Source organism: Theobroma cacao, chromosome 1 (assembly GCF_053813885.1).
Source record: "Theobroma cacao isolate CCN51 chromosome 1, ASM5381388v1, whole genome shotgun sequence".
Lineage (NCBI taxonomy): Eukaryota > Viridiplantae > Streptophyta > Magnoliopsida > Malvales > Malvaceae > Theobroma > Theobroma cacao.
In genome coordinates, this window is record NC_142639.1 from 41,692,927 (window position 1) to 41,707,837 (window position 14,911).

The window sequence follows — 14,911 nt, forward strand, 5'->3', positions numbered from 1 at the left end:
TGTTCAAAGGTGCTTCTTTTTTTTTTTTTTAATTTTTCGATAATTTTTATCTTAATTTATTCGTTAATTTTAAAGATAAATGAAAATTCGAGTCATTATTCAAGAATATAATCACCAATAGATTAAATATTACTTGTTTTGTTTTATGGAATGAATATATAATCACCGTTAATCATTTGAATTATTACGAAATTTATGATATCAAAAATATTAGTAACTTATGATAAGAATACAAGAAATTTTTTATCAACAATTTCAAATTTTATTAATGTAATAAATACACATTGCACCATCTCTCACGATGTGCAACACCCATGACTCCCTTAGTTCTTATTAATTCTTTGGGTAAAATATTTTTATTTTTTAAAATTTTAATCGAAATTATACAAAAATTTATTAATTTTTAAAATAAATATTCTACCTCACAAGTATAAATACCATTAACAAAAGTTATGAAAAAAATAAAATATCATTGTTTTCTTTATTAATTTAAAAAATTATTATTATATTTTTAAAAAAATAAAAAAAATACCAAAAAAGGAGAGCATCGGCCAATGCTCCTTTAGGGAGCTCCGATTGGGGCTCCTTTGGGGAGCTTCGGTGCACTCCAAATAGGGAGATTTTTTTTAACTAAAAAAATAATAAAATTATATAATAATAATTATAAAAATTAATCAAGAATAAAATTATCTTTTTATCTTTGTCATGTAAGAAAGTTGACGAAAATACAAATAATTAACTAACGGTTAAACCTATGTGTACAATAAAAAATATTTTTTTAGAGTGGAGTGTTTATTTGAAAAAATAATAAATTTTCATATAATTTCAATCAAAACTTAAAAAAATAAAGATATTTTACTTTAATTCTTTTGATTCTTGATGACTTCCATCTTAGTGGATGCTGCATGGCAAGCAAAGGAAAAATGATCACTTGTTCAGTTACTAAGAGTCTGTGAATCATGACCATGTCTAAGGTTCGTTAAAGAGCTTTGGCTTCCTCTAGCTTTACCTTGAATTATCACTTGTTTCCTCTAATAGTAAAGAGATCACAGGTGCGCCATAAGGCAGCAACAGATTCTTGGCTGATTCTTTTGCCCCAAACCGTCACTTGGTTTCTAAGCAAAGGAAGATCAGCTTCTTCCTGTTTAAGCATTTTATCAACAGTGATGCAACTGGACAAGTGACTTCCTCATTGCACTTCAAAAAGGCATCACACTGCAGACATAACAGTAACCAATCATTTTTTTCACTAGGCAGGAAAAAAGGCTTCGAGATCAAGAAATAAATCATATTAGAAACTAATAAAAAATGTTGACCTATTTATATTTTTTTTAAAAAAATAATTATTTATTAATCTCATAACCGGTATAAGATACATACACTTAACAAAGGAGTTTCCTCGCAAAAAGACTTCCCCGGACACTACACTCAAAGCCAAAGCTGCTTCTAACAAACGTTCGACACCTTTAGACAAAAAAATAGGGTGCATTTCTCTAACCTAAAGCTATCTGCTGCAGCCTAAAACATAGAAGACAATGCTCAAAAGGGATATCTGAAGTTAGAGAGAATTACTTTAATGAGTTCAGAAATGATAGAAGAATCCTTGCATATTGAAAAGGGATATACATGTAACATCTGTTTATTGCTGTAAAATGTGACAATTATTTCACTCTCCATGTTAAATATGTGGGGAAAATGTATGTATGCCAAATTGGGGTAATCAGCTGCGAGAAGGAAAGAGAGACTTCAGACTAGCAACTCCAATTCACAATTATTTGATGGAATATATTTACTAGGCTGATGTTGAGGAATAAGGATCTTCATGTTTTGTTAGAGAATAATCTAACTCCTAGGAAATTAATTAGTTCAAATTTGTTTGGTTTAATTTGTATTTTGTCTCTTAGCTCTTGCCAAAGGAGCAGTGTAGAGTGTGTTGTATTAATTGTTTAGGAAATGCCGGGGGTTGTTATCCTAAGTGACTGCTTGCATGCATCTGAAGCTGTAATTTCTGTTGTATTTTGGGTGTCACAGGTATTGTTTCTGATACACCACAGTGTCTGAGTAATGATCTGCTGTATACTGAGTTCCAATTGTATTAACGCACTAAGTCTGCAGTAACTTCATGGTTACAGATTTCAGTTGACATTCAGATGTTCCTATTCAGCACATATATAAATTTACTTTTCAAAAAGTAAATGAAAAAACAGAAATAGAAAGCATGAAGGATGCAAAAATACCAAAAAACAAAAAAAAACAAGTATTTCTGTCTGTAACAATCTGGAACTGTTACAGTATATTACTATGACAGTGCTTAAGTATCAAACAGATTAACAAAAGCTACCATATTACACAAATTACCACTCACAATTCACAATTCTTTCATAATTTTTATGCTAGAATATGAAATAAGAGTCCTTATTTTCGCTAGTGCACAAGGGTGCACGTTCATTTTGACCAAGATTGGCCTGCTCATGGGACATTCATGTCACTTTCTTCCGAGCTGAGGGAAGCAAAAGGATCCGGTGGCAGGCGCAGGGGTAAGCTTCCTGTTCTTCCTTCCAACAACTGTATTACAGTGCTTATCGAAGGACGACTACTCGGATCCCATTGTACGCACCAGATCGCCACAACTGATAACTTCTTCGCAATGTCAGTATCTCCATCTTTTTCCTCTTTAATTCCCAAATCCTCCCCACCTGCAAGGCGATTGTAAACCCACTGAGGAAAGTAAACTTGGCTTGTGTTTTCCACTGTAAGATCCGTGTTTCTCTTACTTCCAACCATTTCAAATAACAACATACCGAAACTGTAAACATCTGTTTTACATGACACATTCCCAATGTTCCCAGAGACCTCTGGTGCAATGTAACCCATGGTTCCTCAAAGAGCAGTTATAGGCACAACACTTTCCTTCTTCGGAAGAAGCTTCGCTAAGCCAAAGTCTGATATCTTAGGATTGAAGTCCATGTCTAACAAGATATTTTGTGGCTTGATATCAAAATGCAGAATTCTTTCGTCACATCCCTCTTGAATTACTCGATTCCCCTTGCCACACCAATGGCAATATCATGAAGCTTTCCCCAACTAAGTTTCGGCCTATTTGAATTCGCTGGGAATATGAATTTATCTAACGACTTGTTTGGCATGAACTCGTAGACAAGAGCTCGGTCCGACCCATCCGCACAATAACCCAACAATCGAACCACATTGACATGATAAATCCTCCCAATTGTGCTGACTTCATTAGTGAAATCTTCTCCATTGCCTTTGGAGTTGTCGAGTACTTTCACAGCTACCAGCACTCCATTTTCAAGCTTACCTTTGAATACACTTCCATAGCCTCCTTGGCCTAGCTTCTTCTCGAATTCATTTGTCATCTTTCGAAGATCTGCAAATGAGTATCTTGTCGGATTGAGAGGCCTAAGATCTTCCAAAAATTTCATAATTTTCTTTCGATTCTCCAGCACTTTTGCTCTTCTTGATCTCAAGTACAAGATAATTAATGTGACCATGAGCGTTAGAGTAAGAATTCCGACAGAAATTCCGATGCTTACTCCTGCAGACAATTCATAGCTGATCATAAATTTGGATGTAATTTGTATATCACAATGTAATACAATAAGAATACATCTACTCGGGGTATATATGTACTTACCTTTATTGATATGCCCTGATGATTTCTCTGCAAAAATCAGAAGATAGTGATTATTTAATTCAATATAAGAACATATATAATCGAGGTATAGACTTATGTTTGATTATATGTTCAAGCGGTAATTTATCCGCAAAAATCAAGCATAAGGAGTTAGAAAACCAACATTTCCATGTCTTTGTTGAAATATAGAGAAACTAATTAAAGTTGGAGCTTATAAACTAAAAGCATGTTAAACTAGCCATAGGAAGTGGTGGTTCTGGAATTCCAACAACGTCTGATTTGAAGCTTAATTCATTCTTGGTATTAACAATTTTTAGAGAGGAATGAAATTTCACTTGCGAGATAAAATAAAAAAAAATTGTGTCGAGATAAAAATACTATATGCATATATAGATATAGTATAAAAGTAGTACATGAGAACATTTTTTCTTGTCAATATAGTAGAAAGATTAAAAGAAAAAGAAATTGGTGGATTTAAACATTTTCATTCTTAAAATCCAATCACCCCATATAAACGAGAAGAGAGTATAAAAAGAACATTAATTCAACTAATATTAATGATAATTTAATTTATAATTTTAGTAACTATTTTCTTAATCTATCAATTGTATTAAATATGGGGAGAAATAAGATGAATTTTTCCCTTCCCTCCATTTTTTTTTCATGCATGCAAAATATATTGCTTGTAAATTGTTTAGTAAGAGCAAAGAGAACAGATATGGGGACAAATACATTGCTTGTATTTTGATCAGCCTATTTAACTATTATTTTATTATTAAATTAAATTAAATATTAATAATTAATAATTTAAAATTAAAAATATATTATTTATATATTAATAAAATAATTTAATTAGAACAGGTTAGGCTTCAAAATCAATGCCAAGCTTGACTTGAGTGGGGGAGACCCGCCAGCCTAGATAAGTTTCTTAGCGCTCGAACGCTTTTAAACTTTATATTAGAAACGTTGTGGTAATTATTATAACTAAAATGAAATTAGTGGTGTTGTTTGGATATCACTATCTTTGCCGTTGAAATTTGGCTCTCACCCCATCCCAAGAGTCAATAAAGCAATATGCTAAATACCAAAAAAGGAAAAAAAAAAAAAACAGATGTACCTTCATGCTGGGGACTTTCGTATGGAGGAATATGTTCAGTGAAACATTCGACTTCCAAACTGTTATAACTCTTGAATCGACATTTTCCTCCTCTGATTCGACAATCAGAACCGCACACCGGGATTTTCCACGAAAGTTTTGTAAAATTATATAACGAATATGATTCCCCCATAAGAGATTGGATATCATCAATATAAGACGGGGTAACATCTGCAATGGGGCGGCAAGAGAGAAGATCTTGACTCACGTAAGTTGAATCAGAGACACCATAAACAGGATGACTGGAACTGCTGAGACAATCTATGTGTACTACATCTTGTTTTTCAATTCTTGACGAGCAGTTGAGCAGTATGGAATGATTCCCGAAAATCGTGAAAGGACTTGTTGTGAGGGTCAAGTTTATAAGCCTTCTCGCCATGCAACCCTGGGGGTCACCCATGTAAATTTTCTGGTCGTCATAATCTATTTTTGCTACGAAAAACTGCCCTGATTTTGGAATTTCAATCAGTGTTTCATTCTTCTCAGAGCAGGATAATTCAAACCCTGGGTAACCACAACTCTCTGCCTGTCGATCTTTGAGCCTAAAGGGAAAACGGATCGGAGAACCTTCTTCACTGCAAGCTGCATCTGAACATGATTTCCCTTCATCTCCATGGCACAAATGTAAGAGAAAAATAATTAAATGAAAGGCTATAACACTCTTTGGAGTCATTTTGTATAGGGCAGAGCGGCTGAATACAAAGCAAGCATAGAAACTCTTCAAGGTTAGTTAGACTATATCAGCACTATCTGAAAGCCCAGAGACCTCCACGTAAGAAAACTTTTCTCTGGTTTTTGACGTTATGAATAGCAAACGGCAGTCCCTTTCACCGAAAAAGAAAAATCATCACGATGAGCGTGGATTGACCGGCACCTCGCCCTTTCCAGGTGGATTCCTCTCAATGCCTTCACACGAATCTTCAGGGAAACACAATAAACAACAGTAAGCCAATTATGTAGTAGTAGAATTGGCCAAAAAAAAAAAAACCACAAATGCATATAAACCACTCTTAACAAAAGAGAGGTAAAAGAAAGGAATTACTAATTGGTGTTCGATAAAGAAATAAATAAATAAAGGGGATACTGATTCTTGCAATTACAAACTATTCAAAGTGAGTTCAGGACTCCATTTGCTTCACTTCTCGCCATGCCAGTTCTTAACCTCCTAATTATAGCCTTGTTCTTCCTTCCAATCTGCAATTCTATGAAAGAATCATCTTGTTCTTCTTATTGCGGAAATTTATCAATACAATATCCATTTCGATTGAGAACTGATCCTGCAAATTGCGGACATTTCTTGTATGAACTTGCTTGTGAGCATGAGCGTACCGTGCTAAAAATAGATCATGGTAGATTTTATGTCGAATCCATCTCATACGATGACGAGACCCTTCAAGCTGTCGATCCTGGTCTAAAGAAAAATGACTGCTCCTCCCTTCCTCGTTATTCCTGGACACAAGACAACATGAGTTATGTTAATGTCTATAGAGACAACGACTACAGCCACAAGTGGTTAGTTCAGCCATATTGGTTGCCGGATACCATGGTGTATCTTAATTGTTCAACCACAGTGAATTCTTCGGAATATCTGGACGCATCTCCTTGCATAACTAATTCTTCCCTACCACAAGCTCACCATCTGTATGTTTTTCTTGGAAATCTGCCAGCAGCTTCCCTCTCCTACTCTTGTGACTATTTCATGATGACTCCGGCGGTGATTCAAACAATTGGAAATCTCACATATGCTGATATCCACAAGCAATTGACCAAAGGATATGAGCTTTCATGGAGTCAATTTTTTTGTTTAATTTGTGCATTCAATGGAGGATATTGTCTTTATTCATTTAACCTTGGTGAATACAAGAGCGACAAGAGAATCTGCAGAAGAGGACCATTGGCGGGTGTTAATTGTGAGTAAGTATCCTTAACGATCTATTTTGTTTGCTGAGAAAATGTATATAAGGGTATAAACCACTGAACTATTTCGATAAACAACCGCTAAGGCATCAACTGAGAAAGATACCAAATTTTCTTCCCATGCCCCATTTGTCTGGTTTGATCATTCTTTTAACATCACCTTTTCTGATTTATAAATATTAAATAATGATTTATCTGTTGCAGTTTCAGGTGTTGGACGGTATTTGTGGAGCAAAATAAAGGGTAAGCCTCCAAAATTGAGCACAATACAGGGTAAGCCTCCAAATAACTTTACTAATAATTCATTGACTATGTAAATCTGCATAAACTTCATCGAAATCATGTTGATCTACGTTTTAATGTAACAGAGACTCAAAAATTGAACAAATGAATGAACCCTGGTTTCATTGAAATTTAACGTTATCACTTGTTTCTTAGCATGAGTCTAATCTGTCCCCACGCACCCTCTCCTCCTTCTCTGTCTTACAGGCTGCGTAGGACTCGTACTGGAAATTGTTGGTGAGTTTTTCATAGAACATATTTCAGGCTAGAACATGACATTTTACATAACTCAATCTGTTTTCTAGAAAGTGAAAGATCCTTCTATCCCCTTGCACAGTTAATGAGGAGCTTGCACGAAATTTGTGAACTCCTCTGGGAAAGAAGGTTTTAATCAATCTTTATAGATACCAATGATGAAGGCATATATGCCAATGATAAACAGCATTTGGCAAATATCATGTATAGTAGTATTTCTTTTTAGTCTAATTGTTTATGAACTGGCATTTGCATCTGTTTTCTACCATGTGAAGGGTATTTTACTGTGGCAAGAACTACCGTTGGAATCCTATGCATGTCTGTCTTTCTAATTTATAAATGGCGGAAAAGCGCATCCATTGATGAATATGTTGGAGAGTTCTTGCGTAACTATGAGAACCTCAAACTCAGAAAACTCTCCTACTCTGACATCAAGAAGATGACTGGAGGCTTCAAGGAACAACTGGGTCAAGGCGGCTTTGGCTCTGTGTTTAAGGGAAAGATATCAGATGGTTGTCTAGTTGCAGTAAAGATGCTGACAAAGGCCAAGGGCGATGGGCGAGATTTCATGAATGAAGTGGCAACAATTGGGATAGTCCGTCATGTAAACGTGGTACAACTTCTTGGGTTCTGCTTTGAAGGATCTAAAAAGGCTCTCATATATGAATACATGCCCAATGGATCTCTCGATAAGTATCTGTTCTCTCAAGAGGATGTTTGCGCTTTAAGTTGGAGCAGAATGTATGAGATTGCTTTAGCCATAGCTCATGGGATTGAATATCTACACCGAGGTTGTCCTGTGAGGATTCTGCACCTTGATATTAAGCCTCATAACATCCTTCTTAACAAAGACTTTACTCCAAAAATTTCTGATTTTGGCCTTGCCAAGTTGTATCCAAGACACGATAGTGTAGTTTCTCTGACAAATGCTAGAGGAACTATGGGATACATGGCTCCAGAATTGCTGTATAAAAATATTGGAGGCATCTCCACTAAATCGGACGTTTACAGTTTTGGAATGTTGTTGATGGAAATGGCTGGGAGAAGAAAGAATCTCGATCCGTTCGTGGAGAATTTGAGCCAAATCTACTTCCCATCTTGGATTTATGATCAGCTAGAACAAAAGGGTGAAGTGGAAATCAAGGATGCGACAGCTGAGGGAAAGGATATTGGCAACAGGATGATCATAATTGCTCTCTGGTGCATACAACTGAAGCCTGCAGATCGTCCTTCCATGACCAAAGTGGTGGAGATGCTTGAAGATACTTCAGAGCCATTGCAATTGCCTCCCAAGCCTGCTTTAGCTCCAGACAGGAAACGTAGCTGAGGGTCTGGAGAAATCTACGATAAGGAATCTCTTTGATGAAAATTCTCTTTAATTCTATGTGTGTGCTTGTTCTTATTCTTATTATGTGTATCTGTAAGAACATATTTACAGTTGAACAACCACCAATAGTATCTTAATATGACAGTGCTCAAGTATCAAACAGATTAACAAAATACTACCATATTACACAAATTACCTCTCATAATTCACAATTCTTTCATAATCTTTTTGCTAAAATATGAAATAACAGTTCTTACATATTTCTTTGAGAGCATAAGTTTTGTATTTAACTGGCGCAATATGCTTTTACTAACTGCCAACTTGTTTTTCTTTGGGAGCATAAGTTTTGTATTTTACTGGTACTTTATCTTCATCTAAAGAATCAAAATATATAGTTATTGGACCGAGCATCAGGGGATTTTATAGAAATTTAGAAGGTGAGTGCATCACTTGTATTAAAATTCCATGCTGATATCTGAGTCTCAGTAGTTGCAATGTGATTCATCACATTAAAATACAAAACATTCATTGACTTGATCAATCCATTTCTTTTTTTCATTTTTATACTTTGAAAATGTCAAAAACCTGACCCATATATAATAATAAAAAAAAAGAAAATTTGAATATGAAATGCGTATAAATTAATTATTAGTGCTTAATTTGTCTTTCAAATTATGGTAGTTATGAATATGGAAATGGTTGTGAAGCTTTGATTTCTAATATTGCTATGGGCTATTAATAGAAAACTAAATAAATTTTTATTAACTTTCAAATTTTATTAATTCTATAAAAAATTTTAAATACACGTTATATGATCTCTCTGAACATATAATGGATATGAATCATAATTTGAACAAATACGACATTAATTAAGATAATCGAGGAGATGAAAACACTCACTGGCTTCTTCACAGCTTTATTTCTTTTAATTCCCGGTGGCTTCCCATCTCAGTGGATCCTGCATTGCAAGATAATGGAAAAGGAAACAGTGTTCAGCAGAGTTTTGATCATGGAATAATAGAATTGTAAGTACATATCACTTGAAAAAATAAAAAACTTAAGCTTGGCAATTGGTGTTGTTATCGATTGGGAAATTAACTTGAACATTGCATTTGGCAGAGAGGGATGAGGCTGCATCTTCCTTAATTGTGGGAAACGAGCAGCAGCTTGCTTAACATTTGCAGGCCTCTTGCTTGTCTGCGGTGGTCTCAGCAATTTTCTGGAGTCTTCCCACACTACCATAGCACTGAGTCGTGGGATTACCGGCCCCTGGGGTAAGGTAAGGAATGCAAGAAGCCAAACATTCGATGACTTGATCACACCTCACGGTAGCCTGTCCTGGCTTCACCATGAACTGAACAATGGCTAGCACGACTAAAACTGAGATAAAAACACCCTTCATTTTTGCTTGTCTGAAAATGGAAATAGAATGTGAAAATCTTCGACCGAGCTCTCCTGTATAGTTGTTTAAGTCTGGGTATGCACTGTTGAAGGGAAATCTCCTTTGGGGTATACATATAGGATTTTGGTGATAACAAAGACAAAGAGTGTGCGAGTCATGGCCATGGCTAATTAAGGTTAGTTAAAGAGCTTTGGCCTTCCTCTAGCTTTACCTTGAATTGTCACTTGGAATTTCCTCAACTAGTCAAGAGATCAGAGATGCCATGACGATGGCAGCAATAGATTCTTCATTCTTGGCTGATTCTCTTCCCCACGAACTGTCACTTGGTTTCTAAGTAAAGGAAGATAAGCTTCTTCCTGTTTAAGCTTTTATCAACCGTGATGCAAGTGGACAAGTGACTTTCTCATTGCAATTCAGACAAGCATCTCACACTGCTGACATAACCAACCGTAACCAATCCTTTTTTTCACTAGCCAGGAAGCAGAGTTTCGAGATCAAGAAATAAATTATTTTAGAAACTAATCAAAAAAAAAATGTTGGCCTATTAATTTTATTAATGGAGGATATGAAAAGTCAGAGAGAATTTACTTTAATGGGTTCAGAGATGATAAAATTATCTTTATATACTAAAAGAATTTGTTCATGTTTTGTTAGAGAATAATCTAACTCTTAAGAAATTAATTAGTTCAGTTTGTATGTTGTCTCTTAGGTCATTATTCAACAAGGATGCGGACTAGAATAATATAGAAATTAATTTTTTCTCAAAAGGCAAGAATTTTATTCAAAATTCAAAAAATTAAGGGATGAAATTATACAACCGAATATAATAACAAAAATTAAGAATAAAAAATTCAAAAAATTAAACAGTTACAAAATATCCATCAATCTGCAATGAAATTAATTTTTCTTTTTTAACAATTTAAAAGTTTAACATAATTAAGCACCCAATTATATATATATTTTTAATTTAGAAAAAAAATTCAAATTCTACTTTTTAAACAAAGAGATTATGCATCAATTAATGAATTAAATATTTAAATATCAATTATATATATGTTTAATAACTCACTATAGCCTTAATTAATCTATGCACCAACCTACTGTAGGAATCAAAAGTAACCCAACAAAGACAATTCCCTAGTGAATATTTTACCTATTAAGTGCTTGTTTAGCCTGATTTTTTTTCAGCTTATCTATCTTTTAAAAGTAAAAGTCAGGCCAAACATAAATTTTGAAAAGCTCTTAAAAAAAATAAATTTTTTTTGAAGAATAAAATTTTGAAAAAAAAAAAAAGCTTAAGGAAAAGCTTATATGAGGAGTTTTTTCTTCTCTTTTTTCAAAAAATACGAAAGAATTTTAATTTTTATTTTAAAAACATCTTCATCTGTTAAAAATAATTACAATATTACATTTTAAAGAAATATCTTTTATGATAATTTTAATCAAAATTATAACTTATAAAAAAAATTTATCAAATAATTTTAACTTAATTTTAAAAATTATTATTTTTTATAAAAACTTTATAGTAATTTTTAAATTAAAAAAAAATTAAATCAAACAAACTCTAAGAGAGAGTATGAAAAAGCTACCGACGACCCGTCGCCTCACCAACAAATCGCGAAGAGTCAGAGCACTTGTTCAATGCATCAAAGGTGCTAGTAAACATGGCCACCCGTCTCTGACCATTCCCATGTGTCTCGTACTCTCCCATGGCATCAAGTTCACACGCAGGCTTTTTCTTTTAAAGGGAAACGAAGGATGGTTTTGTTTAGATAATGAAAGAAAAGTTACATGTTTAAAGTTTAAGGTTGTACGAAAAGAAGGAGCCAGACTCTTTAATAAGGATTTTACTAAAATAAATAAATAAATCATTTGTACGTAAAATTTGATTTTCGTCGATTCATCAATAAACGAATTAATTTTTTTTAAATGTTATTAAATGACAAATTAAAAAAACACTTAAACATGTGCCACTATGGAGATCAAGAGGGGTTTTTATTTTGTTTTTCAAAAAATTTTATAAATTTTTAAATTCAAAAATCGATAGATTATAAATTATATCATCTATATGATTACTTTTTGAGAGAGATGTGTTGTCCCTCAGCAGGGAGAGATGCGGCGGCGTCTTCCTTCACGGCGGGGAGACGAGCAGCAGCGTCCTTAGCACAGGTGCAAACTTCTTGCTTGTCAGTGGGGGTTTGAGCGATTTTCTGGAGCCTCCCCACACCGTCGCAGCACGCCGCCGTGGGATGCCCGGCCCTTGAGGTAAGGAAAGGAACGCAGGGCTCCAAAGCATCATCAACTTGTTGACAAGTTACGGTGGCCTGGACTCCAGGCTTCACCATGATCTGAACCATGGCTAGCACCACCAAAACTGAGATAACACCACCCTTCATTTTTGCTGTAGTAAGAAGACTTTTCTGTTGTTTTGAAGGTGAGCTTTTCTCTTCCTGCGGTGATGCACATTGGCAAGCCCATGATGAGCTTATATATAGCAAGCTTGAGACTAGCAAAAACAGTATAGGTGTGATCCCATAACTCTTTGCCGTTACAAAACTTTTGCTGCTTCTTTTGCTTTCAAAGCTCATTTGGCTTCCCTAGAAGAGTAAAGAGGGTATGCTTTTGCATCATCTCTGCTCTTTCAGTTACTTTTCTTTAGTGGCCCTCATGAAATGTCAAGTACCTCTTGCTTTTGTTCATTAGGGAAGCATTTATCTAACCTGCATCGTTCAAGATGAAAAAAAATTATTGTCACGGTAATTCCGATGCGTGCATTGAATAAAGTATACATAGGGTTTGGAGATCCGGTCTGACATGGAATCCCTCAAAATAAATTTTTATTTTTATTTTATTAATCAAGTTTTTATATTTTTATATATTAAATAAATCTTTATTGTTAATAATTAATTACATTTCATTAGTTAAAATAATATTTATTATTTTTATGTTCATTTAGTGTTGACGTTTTACATGTGAAGAGTGAAATTGTCACATGAAAATATCGTCATGTCACTATTTATTATAAAATGTTAACATATTACGTTAATACTATATAATATATACAAATTATAAATATCATTTTAATTAATGACAGTTAATTAAACATTAGTTATAAAGTACTATTTACTCCAAATATACGAGAACTTTGGTTGATCGAAGTAAAATAATAACATTTTATTTGAATTTTCTTGAATTGTTAAAGAGTTTTCATAATTATTATGCCATTAAATGTGAACTTTTATGCTTAAACTAAGTCACAAGCTATCAATATATCACTCTCTTTAAGCATTTAACTAATATAAAATTGTTAGAAGGAAAATGAATATTATATATATATATATATATATATATATATATATATATTGTCAACATAGCACTATCTTTGCAACAACTAATTAAAATAGCATATATATTCCCGAATCTATTATACATCAGAAATCAAGTGAAGTAGTGTTATAAAAGAGACAAAAGAAATAATTAAGATTGGAGAAACATAGACTGTCATCTATGATCAAAATTATTTCATGTAGGAAATTCTGAAAAGCAAACCGAAAACATCCTGCTTTTGTTTTTTTATTTTTCTTGATAAAATTAATTTCTGTAATCAAACTCGTCATAAATTTTATGTATTGAAAAGTAATAGACTGAATTGAAATGAATGCATCAAATGAAGCCTGCTCCACCGGATTTTCAAGAGGTCGTGTCTGGTGAGCGACGCCTTGGGCACACTCGAACAGGTTCAGTACTGTTACTCGAGCCGATCAAGTGAGGAAAATTGAGCTTCGCTTTGGAGCCACGAATCTCGAAAGCAGCTTTATCGTAAGCCAAAGCTGCGTCCTCGGGCGTCTCGTAAGTTCCGAGCCAAAGCCTCGCGCCTTTCTTCTTAGGGTCCCTTATCTCTGCCGCGTACTTCCCCCATGGCCTCCTTCTCACCCCCCTGTAATTTACTCCTTTTCCACGCGCCGGCCCTGCAGCCTCTCCTTGGCTCGCCTTCAGTGGCGGCACCTCTGCTTTCTCAGGCGCTTGTGGGGAGTCAGTAGGATTCGACGGAGCTGGACATCCAGAGCCAAACTCGCTGCCAAGTTTCAACGGCTGAGTACTGGCATTCAGGAGAAGGCTAGTGAAGCTAAAAGTCCTGCCAAAGTGTGAAGATTTCAAAGAAGCTTCAAAGTCATCAGCGAGAGGATCTTCGCTGATGGAGTCCAAGAGAGCAAGATCATGATCAGATGCTGATGCTGAGGTACTCTCACCCCACATTTTTCTCCCTTGGGGTTTCTAATGAACAACAGGTGTTGGACTTGGAAGACAACCCTAAACCTGGCAAAAGTTGCAACATACAGTTGTGGACTTAAAAAGGAAGAGGAATCTGCCATTTGTCCACACTTTTTGGTTATTTTAATGGCACTTTCTCTGTTTCTAAGAAATTTCTTTCTGTCCTTTTATGAAAAACTACAAGGTTTTGTGAAACACGTGGTCCTAGTGATTGTGAAATTTTACATAGAAAATTGTTGTTGGAATCAATTGAGTCATCCTTACATTGGCGTGATGACTAAGGATATGTTACGCAAAAACAACACCGTGGATCTTTGTTAATTACATTTTGTCATCAAATTCTTCACTTAGGGTAAGAGACAAGTTCTCATAAGTCATGAACTACTCTTTGGAAAAATCCATATATTTCTCTATTTTTTTTAACAAATACCAATTTCAATGGACTCTTGGAAATGAGGACATATTCTTTCCTATCCATTTTGGTTTAACTAAATATCCAAAATTTTCCTTTTTGTCTTTTTTTTTTTTAAATATCTCATATTAAAAAGTATTAAATATCCATAATATTAAAAAAATTCATTATATAAAATATGAAGGTGAGTAGTACTATGTTTTATTACATTCAATTAATTAATTATACTTAGT

General features: G+C 34.4%; 1 protein-coding gene and 4 pseudogenes across 4 annotated transcripts; 1 reads left to right on the top strand and 4 right to left on the bottom strand.

Annotated features, from left to right (window-relative positions):
• Window positions 1-2,260: 2,260 nt before the first annotated feature.
• On the bottom strand, window positions 2,261-5,597 carry LOC18614463 (rust resistance kinase Lr10-like; annotated as a pseudogene). Its single transcript, XR_016024755.1, has 3 exons — window positions 4,773-5,597; window positions 3,656-3,682; window positions 2,261-3,556 (listed from the first exon to the last, which is right to left on the bottom strand). The product of XR_016024755.1 is annotated as a rust resistance kinase Lr10-like (transcript).
• A 297-nt stretch (window positions 5,598-5,894) lies between these two features.
• Window positions 5,895-8,729, top strand: LOC18614464 (rust resistance kinase Lr10-like). Of its 3 annotated transcripts, none has more exons than XM_018118540.2 (4): window positions 5,895-6,721; window positions 6,933-7,001; window positions 7,218-7,247; window positions 7,541-8,729. In XM_018118540.2, exons 1-4 carry the CDS (start codon window positions 5,959-5,961, stop codon window positions 8,590-8,592), a joined length of 1,914 nt encoding a protein of 637 aa, XP_017974029.2. In that variant the 5' UTR covers window positions 5,895-5,958; the 3' UTR covers window positions 8,593-8,729. The 3 variants fall into 3 exon arrangements, with proteins under 3 accessions (XP_017974029.2, XP_088660627.1, XP_088660629.1); XM_088804501.1 differs by having other exon boundaries at window positions 6,933-6,971; XM_088804503.1 differs by having other exon boundaries at window positions 6,504-6,725.
• A 920-nt stretch (window positions 8,730-9,649) lies between these two features.
• LOC148764843 (non-specific lipid-transfer protein A-like) lies at window positions 9,650-9,994 on the bottom strand (annotated as a pseudogene).
• A 2,072-nt stretch (window positions 9,995-12,066) lies between these two features.
• LOC18614466 (non-specific lipid-transfer protein A pseudogene) lies at window positions 12,067-12,390 on the bottom strand (annotated as a pseudogene).
• A 1,081-nt stretch (window positions 12,391-13,471) lies between these two features.
• LOC18614467 (ethylene-responsive transcription factor 13 pseudogene) lies at window positions 13,472-14,300 on the bottom strand (annotated as a pseudogene).
• Between the last annotated feature and the right edge of the window lie 611 nt (window positions 14,301-14,911).

Excerpts from the sequence above, each read along its gene's own strand:
- LOC18614464 (XM_018118540.2), top strand. The coding sequence starts at position 5,959 with ATGCCAGTTCTTAACCTCCTAATTATAGCCTTGTTCTTCCTTCCAATC. Across the intron at positions 6,722-6,932 it reads ACCATTGGCGGGTGTTAATT|TTTCAGGTGTTGGACGGTAT; the intron begins GTGAGTAAGTAT and ends TATCTGTTGCAG. Across the intron at positions 7,248-7,540 it reads ACTCGTACTGGAAATTGTTG|GGTATTTTACTGTGGCAAGA; the intron begins GTGAGTTTTTCA and ends TACCATGTGAAG.